Source organism: Perca fluviatilis, chromosome 5, assembly GCF_010015445.1.
Source record: "Perca fluviatilis chromosome 5, GENO_Pfluv_1.0, whole genome shotgun sequence".
Lineage (NCBI taxonomy): Eukaryota > Metazoa > Chordata > Actinopteri > Perciformes > Percidae > Perca > Perca fluviatilis.
This window is the reverse complement of record NC_053116.1, coordinates 37,275,285-37,294,776: the sequence shown is the minus strand read 5'-3', so window position 1 is coordinate 37,294,776 and position 19,492 is coordinate 37,275,285. Positions and strand designations below refer to the sequence as shown.

At 42.2% G+C, this 19,492-nt stretch overlaps 1 protein-coding gene across 1 annotated transcript in view; it reads right to left on the bottom strand.

Moving 5' to 3' along the window:
* Positions 1–11,572: 11,572 nt before the first annotated feature.
* Positions 11,573–19,492, bottom strand: part of LOC120559905 (solute carrier family 2, facilitated glucose transporter member 1-like) — a 26,190-nt gene continuing 18,270 nt past the window's right edge. The window contains exons 6-10 of the mRNA XM_039801988.1: positions 17,956–18,143; positions 16,686–16,790; positions 14,052–14,153; positions 13,460–13,663; positions 11,573–12,017 (exon numbers count right to left, since the gene is read on the bottom strand). Of these exons, the coding sequence (XP_039657922.1) occupies positions 11,811–12,017; positions 13,460–13,663; positions 14,052–14,153; positions 16,686–16,790; positions 17,956–18,143 (806 nt within the window). The 3' untranslated portion in view covers positions 11,573–11,810. The remainder of the gene's footprint in view (positions 12,018–13,459; positions 13,664–14,051; positions 14,154–16,685; positions 16,791–17,955; positions 18,144–19,492) is intronic.

Below are 19,492 nucleotides of genomic sequence, written 5' to 3'. Positions count from 1 at the left end.
TTCATCTGTTACAGCTTTAGTTACTAGTTACTTTAGTTACTTCGCTACATTCATCTGTTACAGCTTTAGTTACTTTAGTTACTCCACTACATTCATCTGTTCCAGCTTTAGTTACTAGTTACTTTAGTTACTCCACTACATTCATCTGTTACAGCTTTAGTTACTAGTTACTTTAGTTACTCCGCTACATTCATCTGTTACAGCTTTAGTTACTAGTTACTTTAGTTACTTTACACATTCAGACACATGTAGACTGCACACACAAACACATGTAGTTTATAAAATCTGATGTTTTAATATAAATGAAACTAGTCAACAATATCATGGCCTACAAGTCCAGCTGAGATGATGAGACCATTACCACTACTAGACCACTGGACCACTTTCTAAAAATGGGAGGATTTTTATAAAAACGTCAAAAGGCGCAGAAAAGACTTGACAAAAAATATCTGAAAAGTGACAAAAAAATCGGGGGGGGGGGGAAGCAACAAATGTTTTGAAAAAGTTACAATTTTGACCCAGAAAAAACCCAAAAGTTGCACGGTCGACAGGAAGACATCACAAGGGTTAAAACGGTGGCGTTTAAAAAAGCGCTCCGTTGGATTATGACGTAAAACAGACGCTGGCAGCTTCGTAAAAGACGCCGAGTGTGAACTGTGCTCAAACTGTCATAAAGGACCTAATAGCCAACTGTGGAAAGAATTTGAAATTAAAAATCATATTTTAATACACCTCTCATTTTCTTTTCTTATATAAAAGAACCATCTGTGGCGCTACGTTGGAGAAAATGTGGCAAAATAGGGGAATAATTGGGTGCCTTGGTAGCTCACCTGGTAGAGTGCACGCCCATATATAGAGGTTAACTCCTCGAGGCAGCAGCCGCGGGTTCAACTCCGACCTGTGGCCCTTGGCTGCGTGTCATTCCCCCCCTCTCCCTTCCCTTTCAGATCTAAGCTGTCCTAAACACACTAATATCAAAAAGATTATGGAGTTTGATGTAGTTTTTTTTGACAGTTTGCAGATGATCTGTGTCGGCTTCTTATTGGCCTGATAACCGATAAAGTTAATGGATTAAAAAGTGTTCTGCTTTGGCTCGGCTACAGCTCTGTGTCTGTCCCTCTGCTTCGGTTTCTCTCACCACTGAGTCTGACTTAATGCCCCAACACTATCTGACTCTGTTACTGGGGGATATGTTCAAAGTTTGAACTTTAATCATTAGATTAACTACTAATTATCGGTTGATACGAACCGGTGTCGGTCCCTATGTCTCTCCGAAGCCAGAGCTGTTTTTATCAGGATGAACGGACCAAAGTATGGTGGTGGACTGGTAGCTGGAGAGGTGCCAGTTCACCTCCTGGGCACTGCCAAGGTGCTCTTGAGCAAGGCACCGAACTGCTCGGGGCGCCCTTTCCATGGGCAGCCACCCCTCACTCCGACATCTCTCCATTAGTGCATGTATAGACACTGAGCATGTGTGTGTAATTCAGGCCTCTGTGTAAGATAACATAAAATAAGCTAGACTTTATTAATCCCATACTGGGGAAATTCCTGTGCTACAGCAGCTCAAAAGAAAAAACAGTGTACACACATCAGAATAACACAAATACACATTAAGTAGACATAGGAGAGAGTGAAAACATTGTAATTTCCCCTTGCGGGATTAATAAAGTATACATTATTATTATTGTAAGTACAATACAGATCAGAAATCCATATTGAGAATACTTCTTCTGATTGCCAAGAAAAATGATAACGATGAACTGGAAGGAGCCAAAACAGCCCAAACCCTAACACAAAGGACACAGAGGCTGAAAAGAGTTTATATTAGGGAACAAATGACGCCAAATCTGCAGCTGAAAATGGACAATTTCGTGCAGAGATGGACGTGTGTTGCACAATATCTGGGTTTGTTGTAACTGATCAGATTATGGGGTTTGCAGAAAAGGGTATATGTTTTAAAGTGCTCATATCATGCTTTGTGGCTTTTTCCCCTTTCCTTTATCATGTTACATATCTTTTTTTGTGCATGTTATAGGTTTACAAAGTGAAAAAGCCCAAAGTTGACCCCAAAGGGACTCACCATCTCCAACAGAAAACACTGACTCGAGTCGGTTCCGTGCCGTCGTCAGTCCGAGGAGCCGTCGGCCTTCATTTTGGGCCAATTTGATGTTGAATCGGCAAGCGGGCAGTCGGACTCGATGACCAATCTGATTGGTGGAGCGCTAACCCGGAAATGGCGAGCTGGATGAGCTCTCAAAATCTGACGAAAATCTGTTAAACTGACCTTTGTCGATCAGAAATGAAGACCGATTCAGCAACTGTACGGCCTGTTTCTCTCTTCAAATGTTTTCAGAAAGACGTTTCGGTGAACTATCTAAGTACAATATGAGATCGTATTCCGGTATTCAGCTGCCGGTTTACATTTTTTTGGGCGACAATACAGATTAGCGCCGCCTGCTGTTATGGAGACTTATTACTCGCGCAAGCGCAGAACGTACGCTGAAGTCGCCGTCTTTTCGGTGCGTTCTGAGGCACTTTTTGGACCGACTCGGGGAGGCAGTCGGTCCGACTGGCTTTTCTGCTGACGGTCGGCCGCTGGGTTGGTGCGTCAGACCCTTAAAAAATGATGTGTACCATAGAACAGCGGTGTAGCCGTATACCCACTAGGAAAGGTCAAGAATTTACCGTATCTCCCCACTTACAAAAGTGCGAGGATACGCAACGATTGCTTTGCGACAGAACTTTTACGAGTCACTTAGGAATAACGACACAGCTGCTCGGCTTTCATTCTCTGCGCAAATTAGAAATTTTGAATTAGGCTACTAAAGGAGACACATAAAACGAAAGGGAAATTAAACTACACTCCCTTTGTGTTTCTGTTAGCCTGCCCCTGATGCTACTGGCGCTTTGGGTCGTAAACGTTACAGAAACTAAAGACAATGAGCCAGATGAGGCTGAGGCTGTATCTCTTGTTGTGAAAAATGTATGTTTGTCGCTCTGGGGGTAAAATCCCAGTATACTGGCTTCACTGCCATAGACATGACCGGTTATAAATCTGAAGGCAGGAGTGGCAGACTCAGTCCAGACATTTGAGAGTTGAAGAGAAAAGCTCCAGCGCTACAGAACGACAGGTACAAAGGTCAGGCCGCAGGACCAGATGACATGGAAGGGGTTTTCCACTCGATGACTAGCTCAACCTATGAGAAACTGGCAGAGGAATGGTGTGAGGTGGCGATAAGTCTACACGACACACACTGGAGGCCTTTACCTTGACCCTGTCAATCCCCCAGTCACCTTTGCCACATATTACACCCCAGATGGAAAGGCATTCAGCGCCTTGTTGCAGGTTGTTGTGCAATAGGGTACAACATGCCAATACTGGCCTACGAATATCACAATATTTGCATAATACTTGCCCCCCCCCCAGCTGCCCCCCTAACTTTGGTGTTCAAAAAACTGTGCTTGTAAAAACTATGTCCACAAGCTTCTTAAAACATTGAAACAAATTAAGTTATATTAATTAATAAGAAATAATAATTGTAGATGTAATCTTAGCCCCCCTGCCCCTTAGCCCCCTGCATCCCGGCAAAGACTGGAGCGACTGAGCTGCCCCCGAAAGCATCAAATGGTCTTCCCCTGCCACCCTCCCAAGATCTCTCACTCCCCCTTTCCCTTTGCCACCCCATGTAAAATGGATCCGCCACTGCTCCCCACATCTGTGGAAATACCTGCAGGATACCGTCTTGAAGTAGCTGTCCTGAATAATAATAGTCGGCCAATCCTTAAAGGTCCCATGGCATGAAAATTTCACTTTATGAGGTTTTTTAACATTAATATGAGTTCCCCCAGCCTGCCTATGGTCCCCCGGTGGCTAGAAATGGTGATAGGTGTAAACCGAGCCCTGGGTATCCTGCTCTGCCTTTGAGAAAATGAAAGCTCAGATGGGCCAATCAGGAATCTTCTCCTTATGAGGTCATAAGGAGCAAGGTTACCTCCCCTTTCTCTGCTTTGCCCACCCAGAGAATTTGGCCCACCCATGAGAGAGAGAGACATCATGGCTTTCAAACGAGCAAAGTGGCAGTTGGTCAAGGCAACACCCCCACCCTCCACCTTGCCCCCCCCCTCTCTCCTCCTCAATAGCTACAGACACAGAAATGGTACATCCTAAGGAAAGCTCATTGTGGGACTGGCTCTAGTGGCTGTAATTCTGCACCAAGGCTGAATTTCGGGAAATAGACTTCAAATACAGTATTAGGGGACCACTAAGGTCTATATAAAAGAGACTTCAGATACAGTATTAGGGGACCACTAAGGTCTATATAAAAGAGACTTCAGATACAGTATTAGGGGACCACTAAGGCCTATATAAAAGAGACTTCAGATACAGTATTAGGGGACCACTAAGGTCTATATAAAAGAGACTTCAGATACAGTATTAGGGGACAACTAAGGCCTATATAAAAGAGACTTCAGATACAGTATTAGGGGACCACTAAGGCCTATATAAAAGAGACTTCAGATACAGTATTAGGGGACCACTAAGGTCTATATAAAAGAGACTTCAGATACAGTATTAGGGGACCACTAAGGTCTATATAAAAGCATCCAAAGAGCACCATGTCATGGGACCTTTAAACGTGGGTTCACTTACACAAGGGTCAGTTGATTCAACGGCACCATGACGTGGCAGTAAAACAGTATGGAACGGTTTATTGGAAATGTCAGTGTTTCCATCACAATGCTCCCCACCCCCCACACACACACTTCTGAAATTCAGACATGTAGATGACAGTATAACCACTAGTTGTATAGGCCTCATGGCCTGTCTGTACTGAGCTGTGAGCTCCCTCTAGTTCCCAGTCTGCAGAATGTCAGGATGCGGTGGCTGAAGCTGCTTGTGCCCTCCAGCAGCTGCTGTTTCAGGTTACTGCCAGATGTTATTAACACTCAGGGCTCAGCCAAACCCAGGGAGGGGTCAGGGGCAACCATGCTCCATTTACAGCAACTATGTGCACTATTTTTTCCCAGCCATTTGATAAAAGAATGCCTAAAAATGTGTACATCATTTGTGAAAAGCATGATAGTTTCCAAGGAGAAGAATCATCATGTAGAGCAGGGGTGTCAAACTGTCCAGGGCCACACTGGAACATGAGAATCACATCAAGGGCCAGACATGTAGAGTTTATTGACATGCTTTTATTCAATCAGAAAAGTTAAATATTTTTCCGTATTACTGCACGACTTCTTTGAGTATTCTTACTTATTTTGGTCGACGTAAAAGCCTAAAAAAAGTTCCTTGGCCGTCCTTGAACTTAGCAAATCAATGATTATATTTTTAAAAGTTGTCTTGTCCAATCTACAACAACCCGTTTCCTAGTCTTAATGTGAAAACTCTCGGGTTCTGTGGGCGTAACTTTGGTTTAAACATTGGGAGGGTTAAGATCTCCACTTTCGAGCATTATTAAACACTTTTTTGCAACAATTTGTGCCTTTTTCTGCATCAAGTTAGGGTACAAATATCTTTATTTATGTAAAGGAAATTATAATAAATTTTTGTGGGGGGTTGCACTAGCCAGTTTTGATTATTGGGGTGGCTGTACACCCCTCCCTCCCCCGTAAATTACGCCTATGATTACACTGCAAGTCTTAAAGCGTAACTCTCGCCAAAATGCAACCTAGGGTATTTTTGTGAATGTACCCGAGTCAAACTTTCGTTTAAAAGCATATTTAGGACGGAAGCGCCACTTTTAAGATTGACCGTATTCTTGTTTTTCGGTCAAATGGCCTTTTGAATGGGAGAGCTAGGGGCGCTCTCATGCTAGTCTCAAAATAGCTATTTTTAAACCACTAAGAAGGCTCGACACAACACGAGACTTTGCTCCAAGTCTCACCAGGGGCTCTACACATGGACTCAGCATTGAGAACATTGGTTGTGTTCACACAGTTTACTAAAAAGAAAGGTTACTCACGTTAGCAGTTGTTGTTTACGCTTTTACGTTTTACGTTTTTATTATATATGTTGTTTTTATTGTTGTTTGTATACCTGGAGTGGTAACGAAAATAATTTCCCCCTGGGATTATTAAAGTATTTCTGATTCTGAGTCTGATTATGTATTTAATAGTCTTATAGTTTCAGACTTGTAGGCCGTGGGTATTTTAATTTATAATAAAACATTCTATTTTATAAACTACATGTGTTTTGTGTGCAAAAAGCTTAACGTGTAAAGTAACTAAAGTAACTAGTAACTAAAGCTGTAACAGATGAATGTAGCGGAGTAACTAAAGTAACTAGTAACTAAAGCTGTAACAGATGAATGTAGTGGAGTAACTAAAGTAACTAGTAACTAAAGCTGTAACAGATGAATGTAGTGGAGTAACTAAAGTAACTAGTAACTAAAGCTGGAACAGATGAATGTAGTGGAGTAACTAAAGTAACTAGTAACTAAAGCTGGAACAGATGAATGTAGTGGAGTAACTAAAGTAACTAGTAACTAAAGCTGGAACAGATGAATGTAGCGGAGTAACTAAAGTAACTAGTAATTAAAGCTGTAACAGATGAATGTAGCGGAGTAACTAAAGTAATTAGTAACTAAAGCTGTAACAGACGAATGTAGCGGAGTAACTAAAGTAACTAGTAATTAAAGCTGTAACAGATGAATGTAGCGGAGTAACTAAAGTAACTAGTAATTAAAGCTGTAACAGATGAATGTAGCGGAGTAACTAAAGTAACTAGTAATTAAAGCTGTAACAGACGAATGTAGCGGAGTAACTAAAGTAACTAGTAATTAAAGCTGTAACAGATGAATGTAGCGGAGTAACTAAAGTAACTAGTAACTAAAGCTGTAACAGACGAATGTAGCGGAGTAACTAAAGTAACTAGTAACTAAAGCTGTAACAGATGATTGTAGCGGAGTAACTAAAGTAATTAGTAACTAAAGCTGGAACAGATGAATGTAGTGGAGTAACTAAAGTAATTAGTAACTAAAGCTGGAACAGATGAATGTAGCGGAGTAACTAAAGTAACTAGTAACTAAAGCTGGAACAGATGAATGTAGTGGAGTAAAAAGTACAATATTTCTCTCTGAAATGTAGCGGAGTAGAAGTAGAAAGTGGCATGAAAAGAAAAGACTCAAGTAAAGTACAAGTACCTCAACATTTGGACAGAAGCACAAGTACTGGAGTACATGTACTTTGTTACATTCCACCACAGGTTTTAAACTACATTTAACACTACATTTAAAACCTGTATCCAAACACCCTGACCCTTCAGTGTTTAAGAACTCTAATAGTCATGTCAAAGGAAGAGGAAATAGAGAAATCCCAATGAACCGTGAGTTTATTACAGTATATATCTTTTATTTTCTAAAACACTGTTCAGTTAGTCTGTAAAACAATTATCATAAAGTACAAATCACAGCACAGAGCATTGATTCTGTAAAAAAAAATAAAAATAAAGTCCTCCTGCAGTTAATGTCTCTCAGACATATGTTGACTGAAATGAAGCAACTTTTACAATTTCACAATTAAATTAATGTATAAATGTATGAATCCAGTGGTGTAGTCTCATGTATTGTAGTAGGTATGCTGTACTGTATATATATTGGCCAGAATCCATTTCTTTCATAGCGGGGGGGTCAGGGTGTCCTCCCCCAGGGAAGTTTTAAGCATCAACGACTTAATTTCCTGTATTGGGATACACTTTTATGCACCAATTTAAGGTGGAAATACCTTTATTTAGCCTATGTGAAGATGAAAAACAGATGACATTTCAAAATATATCAAAACTATAATGGAAAGTATGTTGTTGCGTGTCATTGGGCATTTTTAAGTGGGGTATATGGAAATCCTGGAACTTTCTTCGTGGGTATACTGCGTATACTGTACCTGCGTATCACTTAGACTACACCACTGGATAAATCTGCACATGGATTTCATTGCAGCAGCAGAAAACCTTTTGAATACTGCTCAGAAGAAATTAATATATGCACAAAATGTAAGTATTTGTATTAAATACTGTGCCTTCTTTATACATCCATTTGTATATCGGATGTTAAATGCAGGAATACAGTAAATATACAAATGTTACTGTGAACATAGTATGTGAATGTGAGAGGGATACTGACTTCAGTAGGTTCGTTAATTAGACAGTACATAAACATAGTAGGGGCGAGACAAAATAGCGATACGGCAACATATCGTTGTCCTTTCTCGTGCGATATGAGAATCGATACGCTGGCGTCAAATATGGATATTTTAAAAAGAAAAGGCGCTCTGAATAGATTTCTCTGCTCCCAGCGTCGCTGCTTCATGGCTCCTCGAGGTGGCGCTCAACACATGAACGAGGGAAACTTACGGTGTTTTTCCATCACATGGTACCTGCTCAAATCAACTCGACTCTACTCGCCTTTTTAGGTTTTCCATTATGATAAAAAGTCCCTGGTACCTGCTAACAGGTACTTTTTTTTTAGTATCACCTCCGTCGAGGTTCCAAGCGAGCTGAGGCGATACCAAAAGGTGACGTGAAAACCTGCAGACTGCTGATTGGTCGGAGAGAATCACTGCGTCCTGCGGGTGTCCTGAACGAACCTGACACTTTTTCAATAGTTAAAGTTGAAATGAAATAGTTGAAGTAAAAGTAAAATTACAGAAAAAACTACTCAATTACAGTAACGTGAGTAATTGTAATTCGTTGCTTTCCACCTCTGATTATAACTATATGTACTATATGACTGCATAAGAGAAGCATGGATGCAAAGGGACGCAAAGACTTGTCGGCTGGAGTTAAAGATATAATTCAAAATTAGGATTAAAATTTGTGCCCGTCTCAAAACTAAATGTACAGAAACAGTTGGGGCTAAACTAGTCTCGCATCGCCAGCTCTATCTCCACAGCGCTGCAGAGTAAGGGTCTGGCTACACCACAGATGCATTCTGGGATAGGAGAAAAAAACACTCTGGGTTGTTTGCATTTTTTTAAACCAATCACAACCGTCTTGGGCGGCGCTGAGCTCCGGATGCAGTGACGGTGGCTCTGCTAAATAGTCTCAGGAAGGAACTGGTTTTGGTGCAACATTTGCACCAACAAAAGAAAACTCCACATACAATATTAAATGAAGTTAACTTTTGAAACAATACAGTACCGTAAGATATTTAAATGAGCTGATCCATGGTTAAACCTCATTGGCTCTTACCAGTGTATCTCTGTGTGTACTTCGTCCACAGCAATCCCACCAATCGGTCCCAAAACGACCCAGTTAGAGAGGAAACACCCTAAACATATTCTTTGTAAATCTTTACAATCATTCCCTGAAAAGAACCGAGCAGGGCTGTCTTGCTGCACCATCCAAATATTCTTCAAAAGTTGGCATTTTCAGCGAGTAGCTCGCTAGCTCCAAGTTTGTTGTTGCTTCACGAAACGAACGAAGTTTGAGAACGGCAAAAACAAAGGAGAGTATTTTCATTGACTAAACTTAACTAGTTCCATTTCACAACCTTAACTACGTGTTTAAAACTGCGACCATTACCTTAAATTAAACTGTCACGTGATAAAAAAACAACAACTGCCGTGCGGCTGTATCACAGCGTTATATTAAATGCTGACATCTGTTGTTTTAGGGGTCATTGGAATCAACCCATTCTGTCGTTTTTGGTACGAGGGCGTGTTGGATACTGATGTTCTCTATCGTATCGAGACTATCTCTCCACAGAGTTACATATTCCATCTGTACGGGGGATTGACCCACCGGGGCAGTTGACGTGGATATCGTTTAGAGACACACCACTACATGGCCCATGCCAGTGCTTAAAAGGCCCAGGTGTGTATGGGTTCAGTGATTAACATTAGTCATGCTTCCATCTAATTGTCAAGCAAATTTTAAGCGAAGTTTTAAAATGTCGCAAAAAAGAAAATGCGAATTAGAAGCTTTTCCATCAACTGGTTTAGAGCGAATAAATTGGACGACACAAAGTGTAGTTTGGTCACAAGTTGCCGTTACGCGTGGTTGTAGATTACAAACCGGCTTGCTAAATCAAAGAGTTGAGAAGCTAAGATCTTTGGCTGAACGGAGAGAGGTAGCTTTGTACAAGTTGGCCACCTGTGCAGAATCCATGTTTGTGGCAGAGACATTTGGTGTCAGCGAGACAACCGCTCACCGCTGTGTATAGGCGGTGTGCAGGGCCAGACGATTCAAGCTGTTGAACCAATTCGACACGCTGTTCACCAACAGCACCTTGAGTTGGCCACGAACCGCTTTAATACGGTACACTGGGGCATCCAGATAGCTCAGTTGGTAGGGGCGGAGCGCCCATGTATAGAGGATTACTCACGCGACCGGGCCGGTCGTGGGTTCGACTCCTCGCGGCCCTTTGCTGCATGTCATCCCCCCCTCTCTCTCCCCTTTCACGTCTTCAGCTGTCCTGTCAATTAAAGGCCTAAAATGCCCCAAAAATATAATCTAAAAAAAAAAAAAAAAAAGTGTACGGTACACTGGAGGGGACCTGTATCCCGATCCTTCCCCCATCCGATGGATACCGGGACTACAGTCATGTGAGTTACATGTTCGCTACGTCACAACTTATTCGGCGAAGCTGTTTCCATCTCCCGTTTTGCACATTAACTCTTTTTCGAAAAAGGCAAAAAACCACCTCAAGCTCAAGCGAGCGCAAAACCTTTTTGCTAGTTTGAAGACGTTTTTTTTTTCGAATTTTACCGTTTCCATCAACATTTTCTAATGCAATACTTCAAAATGCGCATAAATATACATTGATGGAAACATGACTAGTGATTGGAAGCGTCCGAGCGGCCTTGCCCTGGAGAGATAGTCTCTTCACTCAGAGAACCAAGGTTACCTTGTAACCGAACGTTCCCTTTATCACAATGACCTTGTTTTAATTTAAGCAGTCAGTCTACCGCTTCAAACCAGATTATTTAAATTCCAAAATAGAAAATAGAATTGCATAACAAACATGAAAAAAGATATTTTGAATAAGAATCACACTAAATAACATAACACTCGAAATATTTACAGATTAAACCCACCGTGTTTTCTGCTGCAGCACAGCCCAGCCTCACTCACTTAGTTTACTCACTCACTTAATTTTAAAAGCCTATGGAATACATTTTTACCAGCATGGCAAGTGATGAAAATGGACCAAACAACAATCGATATACAGTACAGGCCAAAAGTTTGGACACACTTTCTCATTCAATGTACTTAACAAAAAAGTGTGAAATAACTGAAAACATGTCTTATATTTTAGATTCCTCAAAGTAGCCACCCTTTGCTTTTTTATTAATAAGGGAAAAACTTCCACTAATTAACCCTGACAAAGCACACCTGTGAAGTGAAAACCATTTCAGGTGACTAACTCATGAAGCTCATTGAGAGAACACCAAGGGTTTGCAGAGTTATCAAAAAAAGCAAAGGGTGGCTACTTTGAGGAATCTAAAATATAAGACATGTTTTCAGTTATTTCACACTTTTTTGTTAAGTACATAATTCCATATGTGTTCATTCATAGTTTTGATGCCTTCAGTGAGAATCTACAATGTAAATAGTCATGAAAATAAAGAAACACATTGAATGAGAAGGTGTGTCCAAACTTTTGGCCTGTACTGTACAATAAAAAAATGATCGTTAGTTGCAGCCCTAATATCCTCGGTCAGGTCATTCATCTTTGTCACAGTCTGACTAAACCTCTTAGGTAATACTGGCCGATACAAACACTAGAGTAGCGTCCTAAAAGTGCACCCTAAGTAGTAGTATCCTAAAAGTATAACAGGGTAACTTTGCTGCACGCGAGTGCGAGCTTTCAAAGGTCGGGGTCATCCCCCCTGAGGGTGTTGAACTCTTCGGGGGCAGAGTACTTGTCAGCACCATGACCAGCTGACTTGCGGAAGCCCGCTGAAATCTCATCGAAGGTGCGGCCCTTAGTCTCGGGAACCTTGAAGTAGGTGAAGGTGAAGAAGCCGAGCAGCAGGACAATGAAGATGATGAAGACATATGGGCCGCAGAGTTGCTGGGGAGGCAAAACATTTCTTTTGAATAAGGGGAACAAGCTAAAGTATGTATACAGTCAACAGTTAAGCAAGTTGATGGCATTTTTGGACTGAATATACATGTACAATCATAGACTATGAAATAAATAATGGACGGAGCTTCCAGGTCTGAGAAGTGAAGCCGATGTTGAAGCTCCTTAAAGCTGTATTCTCTCTAACTTCCAGCAGGGGGAAGACTCCTTAAAGCTGCATTCTCTCTAACTTCCAGCAGGGGGGAGACTCCTTAAAGCTGCATTCTCTCTAACTTCCAGCAGGGGGGAGACTCCTTAAAGCTGCATTCTCTCTAACTTCCAGCAGGGGGGAGACTCCTTAAAGCTGCATTCTCTCTAACTTCCAGCAGGGGGGAGACTCCTTAAAGCTGCATTCTCTCTAACTTCCAGCAGGGGGGAGACTCCTTAAAGCTGCATTCTCTCTAACTTCCAGCAGGGGGAGACTCCTTAAAGCTGCATTCTCTCTAACTTCCAGCAGGGGGGAGACTCCTTAAAGCTGCATTCTCTCTAACTTCCAGCAGGGGGGAGACTCCTTAAAGCTGCAGTCTCTCTAACTTCCAGCAGGGGGAAGACTCCTTAAAGCTGCATTCTCTCTAACTTCCAGCAGGGGGGAGACTCCTTAAAGCTGCATTCCAAAAAGAAGTCTGTTTCTTTAGAAGTCTATGAGAAAAATGAGCCTACTTCTCTCTTGATTTATTACCTCACTAAACATTTCCATAATGAGTTTATGGTCTCAATCACTAGTTCCAAGTCTTCTTCAACACAGCATGATGTTCATTTAGTAAATGATGCTCCCATTTATTTTAAAATAGACGATAAAGCAGGGGATGCTTTAGGACCTGTCAGTCAGGACAGAGGGTTGGCGATGCTAACCATGCTAACACTGTGGACATTAAAATAGACCTCAACTTGTTTTTGGCTGAGAGTGACCCTCTCACTGGGTGTTTTCACTTCAGCAAAGTTAATTGGAACATTTCATCACCTACAGACGTCTTGTTCAGTGTTAGGGCAACCGAGCTAGCTAGCTACCGCTAGCATTAGCTGATAACCTAAGGAAAAGTTGGCTGATTTTCTGTTCTGCCGTACATACAGATGAAGGGCGCCAGTACCCGGAAGTCCATGTTTATCTGCCAGTAAATCTCTGCTTGACGACTTGCTTCAGAAGGTTTCCCCCTTTAGCATTTAGCTTAGCGCAACACCATTGCAACCGTAAACAATTCTCTCCAGCACCACCCTCTCATAAAAAAATGTCCCATCCGGTAGCAAAAACTATTTGGCAACGTCCAAATTGCCAAACTCGAGGCTTCAAAGCGGCCACAAACTAATGTGTGAAGTCACGGATGCTTCTTCCACTATTTTAACAGTCTATAAGTGTACAATGTAAGTATAATTTTAAATTAAAGATGTCTTACCTCCACATACGGGAAGCCAATTCCCACCAAGAAGTTGGCAGACCAATTGGACAAACCAGCAACTGCGATGGCAGACGGCCGCGGCCCCTGGCTGAAGAGCTCCGCCACGATGAACCAGGGGATTGGGCCGGGGCCAATTTCAAAGAAGGCCACAAAACTAAAGATGGCCGCAATGCTGATATAGGACATCCAACTGAGCTGGTCCTGAGAAACACAGCACACCACAGAAGATTCCAGTCACTGCATTTAAAAACAAAACCTAAGGGACTGTGAAAGATAATCTTAACCCTTGTGTTGTCCTTCGGGTCCCAGTGACCCGAAGGACAACACAAGGATTATGTACTTCCCTTTACTTTGTTGAGAATTGCTCTCTAAACCCTGTTTCTTGTAAAGTAAGTAAGTAAAGTTTATTTCTAGAACACATTTAAACACAGTTTAAGCTGACCAAAATGCTGTACAAACAAGAACTAAGGTGCTGTATTAACCCTTGTTTAGAGAGCAATTCTCAACAAAGTAAACGGAAGTACATAATCCTTGTGTTGTCCTTCGGGTCACTGGGACCCGAAGGACCACACAAGGGTTAAACACTTACCAACAACGCCATGGCAACAGTTAGGAAAACTGCTGAAATTGCCATTCCCATCAAACCAACGAGGTGAAGGGGTCTCCTGCCGACTCGCTCGACCACAAACAACTGCACAGAAGGAGAGAAAGTAGATTATAGACAGGTGAAGGCCCTCCCCTTCCGGTGTACCACCATGGGACCTTATTTCGGAAAATAATATGTTCGGTAGTGAACGGGGGAGAGACTAATAATGATTTGATCCCGTTTGAATTGAGCCATGAATTACACATGTGATGTTTGTCAATTTAAAAGCTAATTTTGCAAGTGAAGAAAGTCTCATTTTTGTCATGAAACTGTTGAAGTGTAAGACGTCATTATCAAGACTACAGACTACAAAGTCTCTAAGTGACGTCTCTCGGAAGCTACGATGTCTGTGTGTTCGGTACCGGGACATCTTGCTCGTTCTTTCCCTTTTCGGCTGATAAAAAGACTCTGGATAAAACACATCAGGTAAGATCATAGATATATACACTAGATGTCGCCTTGAGGTTCTGAGTATACGTCAAAACCGCCGCCATCTTGGAACAGGGGTCTGAAATTTTCCCGCATTCAGATCAACGCTAAAGATGCCGGACTTTAGTGCTGCTTATTGATGTTCGATAGAGGAAATGAAAAGAATAAACAGCAAGGGATAACATTTAACAGGTGACAATGTGTTTTATGATATATATATATGCCGCCTTCGACCAGCAATCTGAGCTCCGGGCGGCAGCGTCTCTTCCCCCGGGCAAAAACACAGCTTCGCCTCGCTGCTGCGCCGGTCCCCGCTGATCCAGATCGGACCGGCCAAAGACAGAGTGGTGATCGGGAGGATCTTACACATAGTCCAGGACGACCTGTATGTCGATATCGGCGGAAAGTTCCACTAAGTTTGCCGGTGGCAGGCGGACGGAGAGAAGCTACAGCGGGGCAGCGACCGTCTGCGGCTGCAGGATCTGGAGCTCAGTGCCCGTTAAAATTATATTTAACACATAAATACATACAGAAATAAATAGTGGAGGAGTGAGCCTGGACATTTCAGTCTGTTTAAACTTCACTTTAATTAGTCTCTTTGTTTTGTATTCGATAGTTCATCTTAAGTTTAGGTTGGAAAGAATGGGACTATAAACCTAGGCTTACAGGCACTGGGCATTACATTTTGAACAAAGTAGATTATATTAATATCAAAAGCTTAATTTTTCTCTGGACTCGATCATAAATACATGCCTGACCTTTGGAATGAACCACAAAAACTAGAAAATCACTTGAGATTGAGGATTTATGGTGATTTTATTTCCCTTAGCCCTTTACCTATATTGACGCTGATGCATTAAAGAGGAGTGACTCCCCTGTTCCAAGATGGCGGCTCTGTTTTCATTCCAATGAACAGCAGTAGCCAGGCGACATCTAGTGTATATATCTATGAGGTAAGATAACGTTACATGTGTTGTGGAACAGAGCTAAGCTAGCTAGCGAGCAAGCCGAGCATCAAGCAAGGTGACGTATGTTGTGCGAGACGAGAGATGTAGTTCAACGACAACTTCAACTTTCAACTTTATTTTGTCCCCAGCGGGCAATTTGGTTTTGCAGCAAGGCATATAATACATGAAAAACAGCATAGACATAAAATACAGACGGAGTTGGGTGGTGAGCTAAATACCAGTGGGCCAGAAGAACAACAATAGTCAATGACGCTCAAGTTGGCTTATGATTCGCAGCGTCCGATCCTTTCGTTTCGGCTTTGGCCGCAACTCGGACTTGGAGTTCAGCTTTTCTTTGAGAAAAGAACAAAGAACGGCACTGAAGTCATTCTTAAAAAAGGAAGATGTGTTTGGAGTTTTGCCGACTGGATACGGCAAAAGTTTAATCTATCAACTGGGCACGCCCTCATACTCTGCTTCTGACTGGCTAGTAGTCCTTACCTAGGTACTGTCAGGGCACGCCCTCATACTCTGCTTCTGACTGGCTAGTAGTCCTTACCTAGGTACTGTCAGGACGCCCTCATACTCTGCTTCTGACTGGCTAGTAGTCCTTACCTAGGTACTGTCAGGACACGCCCTCATACTCTGCTTCTGACTGGCTAGTAGTCCTTACCTAGGTACTGTCAGGACACGCCCTCATACTCTGCTTCTGACTGGCTAGTAGTCCTTACCTAGCTACTGTCAGGACACGCCCTCATACTCTGCTTCTGACTGGCTAGTAGTCTTTACCTAGGTACTGAGCATGTGCGACTCCCAACAAAGATGGAACAGAAGTGAGATGTCTCACTCTGTAGCTAAAACAGAGAGCTCAACACACAGGGTGAAAAGAGGAGCTGCAGCAATGTGCAGTACAACAAAAATATGGTGTTTTTAGAAAATAAAACCATGTAAACCTATTCTGATATAACCTCTAAATACACTTATGAAACTGAAAATGAGCATAATATGAGCACTTTAAACTGACGAACATCATATGTGTAATTCATGGCTCAATTCAAATGGCATCAACACATTATTTGTCTCTTCCCCGTTCACTACAGTACATATATTTTCTGAAATAAGGTGAGATGGTGGTCCACCGGAATGGGAGCGACTCTGCCTCTCTTTCTCCTTTTATGTTTCTGGTTCTTTTGTGACTTACAGAAACCACAGTGAAGGCAGTGTTGACCACTCCTGCACCGATGGTTGCATAAACAGGCTGGGACACTCCAGCTCGCTCAAAGATCCCAGTCGAGTAGTAAAACACCTAAAGATGAGGACACAACACTTTAGTTACAGTTACATTTGCTACAGTTAGTCTTAGTGTGTGTATACACAGGCCTTCTCGGTCAGGGTATCATTGGATAATTTTTTTTTGGCACTTCCTTTTATCAATAATTCTTTTGGATTGAAGAATGAAAAAGTGTGTGCACAATTTGTAAACCAAAAACAGAAGTTACATAGGGTTTTTTAATTTAGTTTTTTGAACAAAAACTGAATCAGGTGGTCTGTTAATTTTTTTATTCCAAACCAAAAAAATAGAAACACATAAAAGATATAGGACCCTATTTTAACGATCTAAGTGCATGGTGTGAAGCGCCTGGTGCAGGTGCGTAATTAATCAGAGGTGTGTTTTGGGCGTAACATGCAATCAACCAATCAGAGATCATCTCCCATTCCCTTTAAAAGCCAGGCGCGTTTGGACCTTGCAGCATTGCTGTTATGATGGAGGATTTGCACCGTAATATATTTATTTGTAATCTTTTGCATGTGTGTGTGCTCCTGTGCGTCCCTGTGTGTGTAACCAGCATAGTGTGTATCCCTGTGTGTGTAACAAGCATAGTGTGTATCCCTGTGTGTGTAACCAGCATAGTGTGTATCCCTGTGTGTGTAACAAGCATAGTGTGCGCGTGCTGTGCACGAGCCTAGGCGCATTTTACTAATTTACTGTTAAAATAACAATGAAATGCTGCGTTATTGACTTTAGAGCAGGTTCTTGTTGGTCAATGGCGCGATCACTTCACGCTGCCTCAAGAATGCACCTGAACACACCTCCTTGTAAGACCAGCACGCCCAGAATGCACCTGAACACACCTCCCTGTAAGACCAGCACGCCCATGGGCGCACAGATGGGCGCAGATGCATTTGTTATTTAAACGACGTGGGCGCTGGACGGGAAATTGACAACTGGGTCGGTCTTAAACTAGCAAAGATACTTGTGTCGGGCTTTGCGCTGCGCCGGGTGCGAGATAGGACCCAAAAGGTTTTCTCATTTTTTAATACAAATGAATTACATCATCATCCAATGATACCCAGGCCCTTCTTCTCATGCATCTGTGGTGTAGCCAGACCTTCCTCCACAGTGCTGTGGAGATCTGGCAATGCGAGACTACTGTTTGTCAGATCTCGTCCATCTGACACGGATGACTTACAGCGTTGATTCCAGACAGCTGCTGCGAGAGCTGCAGCATGATGGCAACAAAGATGGGCTGGCGGTACGCGGGGGAGCGGAACAGCTCGGGGATGGTCACCGTTTTCTCCCTCATCATCTGCTGGCTCTCCTCCTTCATCTCCTGCATGTCGTCGCTCACCTCGTCAGTGCCCCGCAGCTTCACCAGGACTGGAAGACAGGAGGTCAAGTTACATCATCAGCCTGGAAAGGGATTTATAAAGCTGCCACCAGGGCTGGGAGTCACAGGTTACCTTAACATACGATACACGGCTCACAATACCGTTAAAGTGCCCATATTATGAAAAAAACATTTGGGGTATTATTTTGTGTCTCTGGTGCTTCCACACACATACAAACTTTGAAAATAATCCATCCATGGTGTTCTGAGTGAGATACGGTTTCTGAATGTGTCCTGCCTTCAGTCTCCGGGTGAGCAAAATCTGCACGGCTTGTGACGTCACAATCCGAAACGAGCTGGCTAGCCACAACCGTTAGCTTGTAGCGTTAGCGTTAGCATGCTAACGCTAGCATGCTACCTCGTTCTCAATAGCAAAGCACTGCTTCAACACACACAAGTTCACCATAATCTCCAAAAGAACTACTTCCATGTGCGCCCTCATTTAGAAGAAGTCTCCCAGCTGATCCTGCCTTGGAACTGACTGAAGTTGGAGAAACAGGCTCTCTTTTACTGTCTCTAGAGTTAGCTAGCTGACGTGATCTATGATCTGAGCTACTGAGCATGTGCGAGTGCAATCAAAGATAGTACAGAAGAAGAAGAAGAAAAGAGGTCTCACTCTGTAGCTAAAACAGAGACCAGGTGAAAAGAGGATCTGCAGCAGTGAGAGAGAGCTGTGCAGTACAACAAAAATATGGTGTTTTTTGAAAATTAAACCATGTAAACCTATTCTGGTACAACCTTAAAATACAATTATGAACCTGAAAATGAGCATAATATGGGCGCTTTAATATCACGATACAGCAATACTGCAATAATCAATATGTTGCTAGACAATCCTGTAATAATGCATCGTGATATCGGTCTAACTATGAATAATACCACAGTTTTTTACAATCACTTTGGCACTAATTTCAGAACCTTGACGTCATTTTTTAAAACTCTAGGCACAAAACTCACAACCAATGATCTTTGGTTTTGGAACACTTTCAATTGCTTGGATACGATACACATAAACCTGAGATCATTTACTTATAACTTTACTTACAAACCTAAGACACAACTTAACATCAAAGTGCTACTATTTCAAAAGGCAATTCACACATTACATTTCAGATGATTGTCTATTCATTTCATTACAATCATCTAATTATCGATCGATACAACTGCTCTAAATGATAAGTAACTGCTCCATTACTCTTAATGCATAGTTGTACGGAAACAGACAAACCATATTCCATGTTTAGATCATGAAAGCTTCAAGTTAACGAGATTCATTGTCACCAATTAGCGTGGAGCATGAACCAATTAAACTACATGATCTATGGATGTAATATTTCAT